Raw genomic sequence first — 14029 nt, 5'->3', positions numbered from 1 at the left:
GAGAGAGAGAGAGAGAGAGAGAGAGAGAGAGGAGCCGAGGGATTCAGCTCCAACAGACAGAGAAGCACTGGTTCAGCTAAACTTCACTGCTAGTGTTGTGTGTGAATGAGATATCAATAAAGCTTCACTACTCTTTCCAGCACTCGCGGCCGGGACAATGTCGCGCGGCAGCATATGCCTAGAGGCACAGACTGTTCGACAACGTGCACGGTGCACCAGCATCTTCTTCGCCGGCGGCGGGGACTGCGGCACCGCGACGAAGACGGTGGTGAGCTCGCGCGGCACCGGTGGTAGAAAAACCTCTGCTGCAGCGGCCGACGCTTCCTTGTCGGCGTCGGCGGGCACACCGTGGACGGCACCAGCGCGCCCTCGGCCGTCGTCGGCATGCATGGTGAAGCTGCCCTCGTCGCCGGCAGCGGCGCCATACTTGCAGCCGTCACCCGGCCCGAGTTTTCCACCCGTGGCCGGCCGCGTAGCGAGGCCGATCACATCGGCGCCGAGGTCTTACTGCAGTGGCGCCATGGGCAGCATGGCCATGGAGTCGCTTGCTTTGAGTGTGACGCAGCCAATTTCGGGGGCAGCATCTCACGTGCCTAGAGGCACAGATGACTCCACCACGTGCGCCCGCATCTTCTTGGCGGGCGGCGGGCACTGCGGCACGGCGACGAAGACGGTGGTCAGGTCGTGCGGCACCGGGTAGAAGAAGAGCCGCTGCTGCAGCGGGGCCCGCTTCCTCGTCGGCACCGATCCCGACTTGCGCGGCGCGGGCGGGCACACCGTGGCCGGCACCAGCGCGCTGTCGGTCGTCGTCGGCGTGGTGAAGCTGCTGCCCTCGTCACCGGCAGCGGCGCAGCCGTCTCGCTGCCCAATTACTCCACCCGTGGCCAGCGGCGTGGTGAAGCCGACGTCGACGCCGTCGTCTTGCAGCAGTGGCGCGATGGGCAGCATGGCCAGGGAGCCACTCGCCCTCGGCGTGACGCAGCCGCTGTCGGTGGCAGCGTCGTCGTCCACTCCTCCTGCAGTGGCCGATTGCGCGCCGCTCGCCTTGGGTGTGACACAGCCGGTTTCGGCAGAGTCATCGTCCGCCCCCGGCCTTGTTGTAGCCCGCGCACCGCCCACGGCCGTCTGGATCGGCCGGAGCGCCCCCAATTCGGATATTTCCACGACGTCGAGGCCCATGGAAGCTGGTGCGCGCGCAGATCCCACTGCTGCTGCTCTGGATCCTCTCTAAGGGATCCAAGAAATAATTTATGCGAGAGATCGGGTTGCCAGAGCAGGGGAGCTAGCCAGTGGTGTGATGTGACTCTGCTTGCTTGTGTGTGGTCTTTTGTAGTAGCGTGAAGGACGAGGAGGGAGGAGGCAGGCGTCGTGGAGGTGATGATGGAGTGGAGAGGAGAGGAGACGGAGGAGTAGCTAAATAAGTAAAGGAGAAGCAAGCGAGGGACAGAATTATATGCAGGCAACAAGCAAAGGCCGGGCGCATGTTATATAGATCATGGCCCTGCCATGAGAGAGAAGAGAGAGTGTGTGTGTGTGAGAGTGAGAGTGAGAATGAGGTGGAGAGAGAAGGGTAGTGCAAATGGGGTGGCGCAAATGATTGTGGGGGGATGCATGAGAGGGTGGTGAAACTCTCGGATTGCAGCCCCCTCCCCCTCCTAAAGCTTCCATGTTCCATCTCTCTGTGTACCATGATCTCTCTCTTGGATTCAATACGGATCAGATCAGACGGATGAGGAGCAGCAAGAAGCAGAAGGAAGCCGGCAGGCAGGCAGGCTGCAGGGGCCGGATCATGAATTTTCACTGCCCCAGGGTAAATTTTGTAAGACAATAGGCTTTGGGGGAACCGGCACAACCCTCTAGGGTGGCCTATCACATATATATATAATGAGGTGATATACAACGTTACAATATACACATGTAAATACAGTCTAACACCCTCCCTCAATCTTAGCCACTTTCTAATGAATCTAGAAGGGTAAGATTGCGCCTGCAAGTCTCAAACTGTGGCAAAGGCAATGGCTTGGTGAAGATGTCAGCAAGTTGATCCTTGGAAGAAATAAACTTGATCTGTAGTTGCTTCTGAGAGACACGTTCACGGACAAAGTGATAGTCAACTTCAATGTGTTTCGTTCGGGCATGGAATACCGGATTTGCAGAAAGGTATGTAGCACCGATGTTATCACACCAAAGAACAGGAGGCTGTGATTGGGGTATACTTAACTCCTGAAGCAAGGACTGTACCCAGATGATCTCTGATGTGGCATTGGCCACAGCCTTATACTCAGCCTCAGTACTGCTACGCGAGACAGTAGCCTGTTTCCGAGCACTCCAGGCAATCAGGTTAGAGCCAAAGAAGACAGCATAACCCCCCGTGGATCGCCTGTCATCCGGATTGCCAGCCCAGTCTGCATCAGAATATGCTGAAAGACAACCAGAGTCAGACGGCCGAATATGCAAACCATGAGCCACCGTGAAACGAATATAGCGCAAAATCCGCTTAACAGCAGACCAATGAGTGTCACGGGGTGACTGCAGATACTGGCAGACTCGGTTAACAGCATAGGAAATGTCTGGTCGCGTGATCGTCAAGTACTGGAGCCCACCAACAATACTCCTGTACTCTGTCGCATCAGAAGAAGAAAGAAGCACACCATCAACAGCATCGAGCTTATCAGTGGTAGACATGGGTGTAGTCGTCGGTTTGCACTTAAGCATCCCAGCTCGCTGCAACAAATCCAGAGAGTACTTCTTCTGCGTCATAACAAGGCCAGCAGCACGAGAAGTAACCTCCACACCAAGAAAGTAATGAAGCTTCCCAAGGTCCTTGACCGCAAAATCAGCACCAAGTGAGCGAACAAGCGCAGTAGCAGCCGACTGAGAGGAGCTGACCAAAATGATATCATCTACATAGACCAACAAGTACATAGTAACCTCAGGCCTTTGAAGAAGAAACAATGAGGAGTCAGCAGTTGATGATGCAAAACCATGAGCACGAAGAGCCATTGCAAGACGAGCATGCCAAGCACGAGGAGCCTGCTTCAGACCATAAAATGCCTTGGATAGACGACAGAGATGATCAGGGCGATCCGGATCAGAGAAACCCGGAGGCTGGCGCATGTAAACCTCCTCCGCCAAGACACCATGAAGAAAAGCATTTTGAACATCAAGCTGACGAAGAAACCAACCTCGAGTAACAGCCAGAGAGAGAAGAAGTCTGATGGTAGTAGGCTTGACCACTGGACTGAAGGTGTCTTCATAATCAAGTCCAAAACGCTGTCGAAAACCACGAGCAACCAGACGAGCCTTATAGCGCTCAATGGACCCATCAGAATGCCTCTTCACTTTGAAAACCCATTTGGAATCAATGACATTTACCCGTGATTGTGGAGGAACAAGAGTCCATGTCTGATTGCGAAGAAGCGCTTGATACTCCTGCTCCATGGCCTCTCTCCAATGAGGAATGCGCATAGCAGCTTGATACGTGCGTGGCTCAGAGGATGGATCTGCGAGAGCAGCAGACATGCACGCCGCTAACCAAGCAACTGTGCCATCGTGACATTGCTTAGGCTGAAAAATTCCACTCCGACTGCGCGTATGTGGACGTAGAGCAGCAGCAGGAGCCGGCGGAGGCGAAGGTGACGGAGACGTGACGATCGTCGGAGATGCAGGAATCACCTCAGGCGAGCTCGGGACAGACGATTCCGGGCTGCATGGCGAAGACTGGCCCGACGACAGGGGCTCAGAGGCCATGGGCGAACCGAGAGTGGGCGAGGCCAGCTCCGGTGACACCGGCCCAGACGGCCTTGGCGAGGCGAGAGCAGGCGAGGCCGGCCCTGGTGAGAAGGGCCCAGACACCCTGGGCGAGGCAGGGGCGGGCGAGGCCAGGCCTGGTGATGACTGCCCCGACGCCCTGGGCGAGACGGGGACCGAGGAGGCCGCCCAGTCGGCGGGGTTGCAGGGCGCGACGATGGCGAAGGCAGCCCAGAAGCCAGAGGCGACCGGGCCAGGACGTCGATCGGCCGTGCATGAGCACGGAAACCGAGGCCATGCAGGGGCGCCATGTGCTCCTCATGCACAACAGAAGGTGCCGAGGATGAAGGCGATGGCGACGAAGAGGAAGATGGCACTTCCAGAATCTCCAAACGAGCCCCACGACCAGTGCCTGCACCATGGTTAGGCAACAATAGAGGAGAATATGCAACATCATCAAATTGGTCAGAAGCAACAGAGGATGAATGCATGACAGGTGGCTCGGTAGTGGACACAGGGAGTTTGGCAAAGGGAAAAACATGCTCATCAAACACAACATCCCGAGAGATGTAGACACGATTAGTGGGCACATGAAGACATTTGTATCCTTTATGAAGAGAGCTATAACCAAGAAAAACACACTTCTTGGAACGAAACTCGAGCTTACGCTTGTTATATGGACGGAGATGGGGCCAGCAAGCACACCCAAACACCTTGAGAAAGGTGTAGTCCGGTTGTTCATTAAGGAGAACTTCAATGGGAGTCTTCATATTCAAAACACGAGTGGGAGTACAATTGATGAAAAAACATGCAGTGGTGAAACAATCACTCCAAAAACGAAACGGAACAGATGCATGGGCCAAAAGAGTCAGACCAGCTTCAACAATGTGATGATGCTTACGTTCTACTGAACCATTCTGCTGATGTGTATGTGGACATGCTAAACGGTGAGTGATCCCAAGCGACTGAAAGAAGGAGTTGAGGTTGCGATACTCGCCACCCCAGTCCGACTGAACATGAACAATTTTGTGCTTGAGAAGGCGTTCAACATGTTTTTGGAACTGAACAAAAATGTCAAACACATCAGATTTACGTTTGATAAGATAAAGCCAGGTAAAGCGGCTGTAAGCATCAACAAAACTGATATAGTAATTATGACCACTAACAGAAGTCTGAGCAGGACCCCATACATCTGAAAACACAAGTTCTAAAGGATGTTTCACCTCACGACTGGACTCCGAAAAAGGAAGTTGATGACTCTTCCCCTGCTGACAAGCATCACACACTGCTACATCTTTATTAGTAGACACACTAGGAAGCTCATGACGACGCAAAACATGCCGGACAATAGGTGTGGCCGGGTGACCAAGACGAGCATGCCACTGTGACGGAGATACCCGAACTCCACTGAAGACGCGAGCGACGCCAGGATGCTCCAGACGATAGAGACCTTGGCAGAGCCGCCCACTAAGAAGAATGTCCCTCGTGCCCCGATCCTTAATAAAAAGATCAAAAGGATGAAATTCACAAAGCACATTATTATCACGAGTGAGTTTAGGAACTGAAAGAAGATTACGTGTCACAGATGGAACTCGAAGAACATTGCAAAGTTGAAGACTCCTATTGGCATGTCTAGTGAGAAGTGATGCTTGACCAATATGAGAGATGTGCATACCTGCTCCATTGGCGGTGTGGATCTTGTCGGAGCCATGGTAGGGTTCACGAGTGTGAAGCTTCCCCATCTCACTGGTCAGGTGCTCTGTCGCCCCAGAGTCCATGTACCAGTGGGGATCAATGGAGTAGGACTGAGTGTGTCCCTGTGGCTTCTGCGGCGGCGGACGATCAGCCATGGCGACCTGACGAGCAAAGTTGCGTGTATCCTTCCCGTCATTGCCGAGACCAAGAAAACCCCGCTGGAAGCGCTTGTGACACTTCGAGGCCCAGTGCCCATCGCGACCACAAAGCTGGCACACACGTGGACCGCCAGCCCCTGGTAGCGTCGCAGTAGGAGGAGGGGCCGAGGCGGGTGGTGGTGACTGCCCCGAAGGAGCCCTGGATGAAGCAGAGGAGCGACCACCCTTGGTGGCGGCGTTTTCCGAGAGGGCGCCGTTGCCCCTGGATCGGCGCGTCTCGACTCGTTGCTCAGTAAGCAGGAGGCGTGAAAAGACCTCGTGTGCTGGCATGGGCGTGGAGTTGCCCCTCTCATTGATGATCTCGACTAGGGCGTCATACTCCTCATCAAGACCATTGACAATAAACGAGTTGAACTCGGAGTCGGTGAGGGGCTGTCCAATGGAGGCCAGCGTGTCGGCGAGACTCTTGACTTTGTTGTAGAACTCAGTGGCGGTGGAGTCAAGCTTCTGACACTCCCCAAGTTGGCGACGGAGCCCAGATACACGAGCCTGCGACTGTGCCGCAAACGAGCGCTCAAGAATAGTCCATGCCTCGTGGGACGTCTTGGCGAAGACAACAAGCCCAGCAACGGCCGGAGAGAGCGACCCCTGGATGGAGGAGAGGTTCGCCTGATCCTGCCCTGTCCAGACACGGTGAGCCGGATTATAGACCGGACCGTGCACGCTGTCAACCAGCGCAGGAGGGCAAGGGAGAGAGCCGTCGACATAGCCAAGCAGATAGTGACTCCCAAGAAGCGGAAGAACCTGCGCGCGCCAGAAGATGTAATTGTCGGACGACAACTTGATGGTGATGAGATGGCCGAAGTGAAACGGCGGCGGCGGCTGCGATCCCATCGAGGAGACTGGCTGAGGTGAGACCACCGTGGAGACAGTCAGTGGGGCAGCCGGCGCGGTGACAGAGGGCGCGATGGCCGCGGTTGACGCCGCGAAGCCTGCCAGCGCGACGTCCTCCGCCACCAGCGGCGCAGTGGCCGAGGGCGTGACAACCGCGGTTGACGGGGCGGTGGCGGTGTGGGCCACAAGCGCCTGCCCGGGCGAAGTAGCAGCCGGCGGGAGCGCGAAGAGGGAGCCGACGCTCCGTGTCCCGATCGGCGCCTGAAGGGAGGCGGCATCCAGCGGCCTCGAGAGAAGTGCCGCGAGGGAGGCCGGCAGAAAACCGGTGGCGGTGGAGCCGGACGCAGCGGCGGACGTCATAGCAGTCGGGCGACGGTGACGGCGGGCGCGGCGGCGGCGGCGGTGGCGGCGGCGGCGGTTTAGGGTTTTTAGGCGGAAGCGGACGTAACCTAGCGTGATACCATGTAAGACAATAGGCTTTGGGGGGAACTGGCACAACCCTCTAGGGGTGGCCTATCACATATATATATATAATGAGGTGATATATAACGTTACAATATACACATGTAAATACAGTCTAACAAATTTACTTTGATCGTAAGCTGCAAGTGGTGCAGAAGGATGCAACTATGAAGGCAAAATTCTCTGCCGTCTTCACCCCCATTCCCGCGATGCAAGATGCAACTACAGTTGTTTAAGGACGGTGATTAATGTATACTTAATTACTTGTACTACTGATCAGAGAGAGCGGCTCAAGAATGTTGTTCCTCCTCCTACCAACCTAAACCACCTACAGCTGCATATAGGTGGTGCAGAAGGATGTTTACAGTAGCACAGTGAAGTTAATCTAGTCTCCAAGGCATGTTCTTCTGCATTGCTATAGAATAGCACTAGTACTAGGAGTCTAGGACGATGCATGCATGTTCTGTATTTGCTGGAGTAGCTAGGACAGCTATGGTTAATTGCCGCCATGTGTATTGCTTGTTAGAGCATATGGCTCCCATGATCCCATCAATTTTGCATCGCTGGGTGCTTTCTGTACACATGCATGGATCTGTCCTATTCCCACAGACTAGAAAGTAGAAACTATATTCTGATATTCGTCAGGTTTTCTAGCACAATTAGTACTGCTGCAATTATTATTTTTTGAAGATTGGACTAGATTACAGACCCATTTAAAGCAAATGAATGACGATGCAGGAATCCAATGCGACAACTTGCATAGGCATAGGCAGTAAGAAGAAGAAGAAGAATGGTGATGCAAATAGGAGTTAGCTACTCCCTCCTTCCATCTATATAAGGCCTATTGCGTTTTTCGAGGCTAACTTTGACCAAATATTAGAGCAATAATATATGACATGCAACTTACACAAAGCATATCATTAAATTCGTGTGTGAAAAGAGCTTTCAATGATATAATTTTCATATTGTGCATGTCATGTACTATTAATCTTGTCAATAGTCAAAGACAGTCTTAAAAAACGCATTAGGCCCTATATAGATGAAAAAAGAGAGTAGGAGGTAGATGGTTCATGTGGCCATGTCATGCATGCCTCATACCGGGCAGCGTGGACGGACACGGACTGACAGATGGGCCCCGCACCCCTGCACAGTGAGCTGAACCGTCGGACAGGGCCCTAATAATTTACGGTGCAGGCTGCGCCGGTCGATCTCGATCATCCCACCCAATGTCAGCCGTCAGATGGACCCTTCCTCTGCCTGGCGTGCTAGCTGCGCTGCCCATCGAGCGAGTCCCATCGTTTCCTTCTGCATGCTCCGCGTCAATTTCAGAGCCACTGCAACAGGAGAATTTTGTTCAAAGCAGTGTAATCTTTTTCATTTCTCTTATATACAAGAGGACGGCCATCTAATTTCTTAGTGCTAATTAAGTGGATCACAAAGATAAGTTAAACAACACAATTCACGGTTTTTTTTAGAAACACCGTATACCAAGTACAGTGTATAGGGTATACATGCACCACCAGTGATCTCGTATTTTTTTTTAAAAAAAATGCACCACCAGTCAGTGCCGAAGCTAGCGAATTAGCAAAGCCTGGCACATCGTAAGCTGAAATTTACTTTGATCTATGAAGCACCACGCAAGCATCATATATTTGTTTAAACATCATTGGCAATATAAGCAGTGATGCTTCATAGATCATAAAAAAAACATGAGATACAATACCAAATACCTCGTTAGACACTAGCCACACAACCAAATCTTTCAACATCTCGATGATAAAAGTCCAATCTCCGACGTTCATCCTTTTTGTGATCAACTGTGCGTTTACCTGAACACTCTGGTATCGTGTGTATGGTCAGATGTGAGCAAGTACGCATTTACATGGCGTGCAGTCTCATGTATTGATCTATATAAATCCCTTAAGGATGAAAAATTTTGGTAGTGTAAAGAAAATCATGAACAAACTAGAACTGAAGGATTAAAGGAAGGAAAAGGTGTTTTTTCGTCCCTCTTTTTGAATTCATGAATGATTTTTAAAATTTTAATGTATTCAAACTTCATGTTTTTTAAAATTTACATACAATTTTAGACTCAATTTTTTTTAAAGTTCATGAATATTTTTGAAATTCATGAGCATATTATAGGTTTATGACCATTTCTTAAAATCATGAGCATTTTCAAAATTCATGAACATTTAGGAAATGTGAAAATGTTTTCGAAATTCGAAAAGACATATATTTTGTAAATACTTTTTAAAATTTGTGAAGCCATTTTTTACAGATTTGTGATCATTTAAAAATATTATGAACTTTGTTTATAATAATATTTTTAGGGGATACAATAATATAATAACATATTGTTTAACGACAAAGATCAATAGTCCATTTTTTGGAACCAGACCTACCGATTTTTTAAGCTGGTTTTTTTCGGAGCGAACATCAGTTTTTTTCCTCAAGCGGGAGCTCTAACCGTGGGAGTTATGAGCCGGCCTAGCAGAGAGTTATAGCGAGCTCCTGGATAACAACAATGATACTACGTAGGCAAGCACCCGCTAATCAGACTAAAAAAACCCGCTAATCGAACAACAAACAAAGCCAGCAAGGTTGCACCCCCGGGGAGGCCGACACGCCAGTCACCATGAAGGGCCTGGTAGGCTGAGCTCTGGCCTAGCTAGCCCCACATCAATTTGGAGAAGATGTAATTTGGAGCTTTTTACAAACTTCTGATATTTGCGTATATATATTAAAATAAAAGGTGAACTTTTGGTCCCTCGACAATTGCCAATGTAAAATCGGTCCCTCAAGTCCAATACCAGAATTTTATTGTCCCTCAAGATCAAGAGCCTATAAATCATGTCTGGTGCGCCATTTTGGAAGCAGTTTTAGCGATGATGTGGTGACAATTTATGTTGCAGCACAATTAGCAGACAAAGATGGCTAAAAGAGGGGAACTGAGAGATACATGCAAATAAAATTACAGGTATCCAAGACGGCAGAGCAATAAAATTTACACATAATAAATCAATAAACGTACGTACGTATTATGGCGTAGCAGAAGCTCGCAGGGACGTAGGGCATGCTGCATGCATGCACCGTCAGCTAGCGCATCACTGCGTGAGACAGGAGATCCCACGTACTCCCTCTGTAAACTAATATAAGAGTGTTTAGAACACTAAAATAATGATCTAAACGCTTTTATATTAGTTTACGGAGGGAGTACGTACGAAGGGAAGAGAAGAGTGCGGCGCCATTTTTAGCATGTGCATGCAGCTGGTCACGTACGTACGTAGCCACGTCGGACGGCATTCAAGCTCACCTGCAAAAATTTAATGGACGCCATGCTGCCATGTCCGGCGAGGCGCACCGCAGGGGGACACACCACGCTCCTGCACGCTTACCACGCGCCTGCTGCATGCCCTGCCCGATCTCACCCTTGCATCGCAGAGTAACATATAGTAGTATATGTGTGCGCATCTATGGTTTTTTGCTGTTTATCTGTATGTTTTGCGCAGACCAAGATTACATTGGCAGAAAGAGAGAAACAAACCTGGAGGTTGTGGGTTTCAGTGTCACTTTTGCCATCACTCTAAGATCTATCTGCCTTGAAGTCAAAATGAAGCTTTTTCACAAACAGAGGCACACAGTTAGTGTCAAAAGCAGCTAGGCTCTTTCTGCCTCTAGATCCCTCTATGCCTCTGCACAGACCTCCTTGGGCACATGCATGCATGTCCATTGCTACCCTTTGATTTACCTTGTGGTATTTTTTTGTTGTTACCACTTTAACCAAAGTGAGATTAATGGCGATATGAAGAAACAAACAAGTTAGCTCACTGCCTTAACTAGATATGGACCAGTAGTACGTACACGATAGCTATCTAGGAAGACAGGAGGGACAGAACTGTGGTGTCCGCTGTCAGTCTAGCAAAATGATGGAAGAACTAAATTCAATCAAGCAATGAATGAATGTAGATAAGTAAGTAATGTACGTGGGAGTACATTCGAAATTCAAAGTACATTTCCCTCCAAATTTCTGACGTTTCCCTTGGCTCTTTTTGCATGGAAGAGCAAAATTAGATGGTCTCCCTGAATGAATACATCAGACCATGCATCTGCCATAAATGGCGTGGGTTGAGATGCTTCTGTGGGTCAGGTGCCCATAAGTTTCCTCTCATCATCGCTGCCTGAGGAGAGGGACCAAACAGTATCCACAGGGCAACCACTGTTGCTGGCTATAGCAGACAGGATTGCCAACTAATCTTCATTTCCTTCTTCCTTTCCATTGATCGTCACGTACTGTGGACCACCCTGCAGAGACCTGCTACTGCCCAGATTCATACGGGTTTATAGTCTGTGTAGTTTTGCGAGTAATTCGGTGGTTGGATTGTATACTCTGGTCTATTCAATTCAAGGAATTTTATTACTGCGTTACACTTATTTTGGGTTTCTAGCTACGTGTCCGATTTAGTTTTTCTTATATTAGTAAATTGTAGGTTTTCATCTGGTTTGGCATTTTTGACAAGAATTACCATATTCTTAAGAAATATTCACCAGTCTTGGGCCACGATTTTAGCATTTTTTAAAATAATTGGGCATCTTTTGTCAAGTTGGTCCTACCTATCAGAGTAAACGTGGGGCATGCCACATAAGCAAATTTACTTTCGCATCTGGTTACTCCACGCACTCTTTTTTATGAGAAAGAAGCAAAGAAAATATTTGACATTAAACAAATCTATTTAGGACGCAGATGAGATACGGTCATTTTCGTTCGATGGTCTCGAAATCTCGATGTAATTTTTATTATGTTTGAGATGCTTTATACTTCCCATGAACCTTTATAATATATCTGATCCTTTTCATAAAAAAAAACTGAAATGCAATTACACTTCTTGTTTGAAACAAATACAAGACTTCAAAAAAAAAGGATAAAAAATGCAACACTAAAAACAAACAAATTCCCAAACATTTAGAAGTGGCTATAACATTGGACAAAGTGGTTGAAACTTAAAAAATGTTCATCGCCCATGTCTTGATAATTCGGTCTAATTCAATTGCCGTATATATATGGGCCACTGTTACCTTATACTCTTTGTCTGGTGATCGATGCCATCGCCAACCGACCATCCAATACATGCAAGCCAGGCATAATTCAATGAGTACGTACAAACTGTGGCTCGACTACAAATCGGCCCTACGCAAGGAGGGCCATGGAGCCGGCCGCTACTGTTGATTTGAAAGGAGAAATTGATGAACGCCTGCAAGGAGTAGTACGTAGTAGTACATTTCTTTAGACGTAGTGCTACGTTCTATGGTAGGTAGTACACGGTACATTCCAGTATGACTGCACGTACAGTCAAATGTGCACGGTTCTGATGGTCAGGTAATTATTCCACAACTTCAGATGCACAATGATTAATTCAGTCGTCTCTTCAGCTTCAAGGGATCCATCGACACATCGTCGCAGCAAATTAAACCGAGATGTATCGGACAGCCGTCGTACTGGGTGTTCGTACGTATTATGGACGTACACGGTACACGAGTCAAAATCACCTCTGCACCATGCATGCCATTGCCAACCAGCTAGAGAAATTGTTATCGATTCCTGCCAAACTAATCCTCTCCTGGAAGAGCTGGAAACCGAAACAAGACGAAATGCCGAAATTTGTATGTATTCCAGTAAAGTAAGACATGCCACATCTCTGTCTCCACGAACCTGTAAAAAATGGGAAGACGTGAAAACTGACGGCTAGCAGGATTAAAATAGCACTCTACGTAGATAAACAATGTTGTGCGCCAGGGTACAATCGCTGAATCACACAGCAACTGACTATAGAGATAATTTATCTGAAGTCATCTTTACTCAAAGCGTCCAGCAACACCCACGTCGCCGTGCCTGTTCGCCTAAAATAAAATCTACTACTCCAACACCGGCCGTAACAGCGTACTACGTGCAGTGGCACAGGATAGCTATGATTTGAAAAAGAAAATCAAGCTGATCGGTCAGGACCACCCACACTTACTACTGTACCATGCATGCATGTATCTCTACGTGTTCACGCCATAAAATACGCTCCATCGACATGATCCAGATTCATACTAAAGGCCAAGTGGTAGTTGTACAAAATGTATAGTATTGTAGTGTACGATATGATGTAGGTTCGCCACCTAATTGCTTGCTTTTGTTTCTTTACGTTTCATGGCAGGTGCGCGAGGGCCCTACGTGGTAACTGGTAAGAAAAAGATACTAGTATCATACACGGTCACATGCTACGTACGTACGCGACTGGTAGTGGATCTACTCTTAGCTAAATTCTACTGCTTCTTCCACTCCTTGCCCTTTCGTTCCATGTCGCAGTGAAAGAAAGAGATTGACATGCTCCCTCCGTGTTTTCAGTTTGTATATAACATTTAGTCAAAGTAAAACTAGGTCAAGTCTGACTAACTTTATAGAAAAAAATACCGAAACTCACAATATAAAATCGATGTTATTAGATCATGGAATTAATTTTCATACCATGTAGTTTTAGTAACGTAGATGTTGATATTTTTTCCACAAAGTCTTTTTAGTAACGTAGATGTTGATATTTTTTTCCACAAAGTTTGACTTTGATCAAATTTTATATACAGCTTAAAAAGAAACGGAGGGAGTACTACATCTGGCTAGGTGGACCTTATCTTACCAAACTTAACATTTACTCCATCTCAGTGGAGTATCTAATTAATGAAGTATCAGATAAATTTCTATGCAAAAAAGTGGAGTATCTTTTTTTTTCAAAGATAACTTCCCATCTATTCATTAACTATCGAGGTAGTACAAAGAACACCAGAAGTAAAAACTACATCTAGATACACAGACCACCTAGCGACAACTACTAACACTGAAGTGAGTCGAAGTCGCACGTCATCCTCGCTCCTCCCTCATCAGAGTCGGACAAACCTTATTATAGTAGACAGTCGAGAGGTCATCGTGCTAAGGCCCCATAGGACCAACGCACCAGAACATCAACCGTCGCCGATGAAAAAAAGCGTAGATCAGAAGTATTCAACCTGTAGACAAACCAACACAGATGAAC

The 14029-nt window shown here is 48.3% G+C and overlaps 1 protein-coding gene across 1 annotated transcript; it reads right to left on the bottom strand.

Annotated features, from left to right (window-relative positions):
• Positions 1-6: 6 nt before the first annotated feature.
• On the bottom strand, positions 7-1462 carry LOC119331014. Its single transcript, XM_037604174.1, has one exon. It carries the CDS (start codon positions 1177-1179, stop codon positions 586-588), a length of 594 nt encoding a protein of 197 aa, XP_037460071.1. The 5' UTR covers positions 1180-1462; the 3' UTR covers positions 7-585.
• Between the last annotated feature and the right edge of the window lie 12567 nt (positions 1463-14029).

This window comes from Triticum dicoccoides, chromosome 7A, assembly GCF_002162155.2.
Source record: "Triticum dicoccoides isolate Atlit2015 ecotype Zavitan chromosome 7A, WEW_v2.0, whole genome shotgun sequence".
In the NCBI taxonomy this organism is placed as follows: Eukaryota; Viridiplantae; Streptophyta; class Magnoliopsida; order Poales; family Poaceae; genus Triticum; species Triticum dicoccoides.
This window is presented reverse-complemented; position numbering and strand designations above follow the sequence as displayed.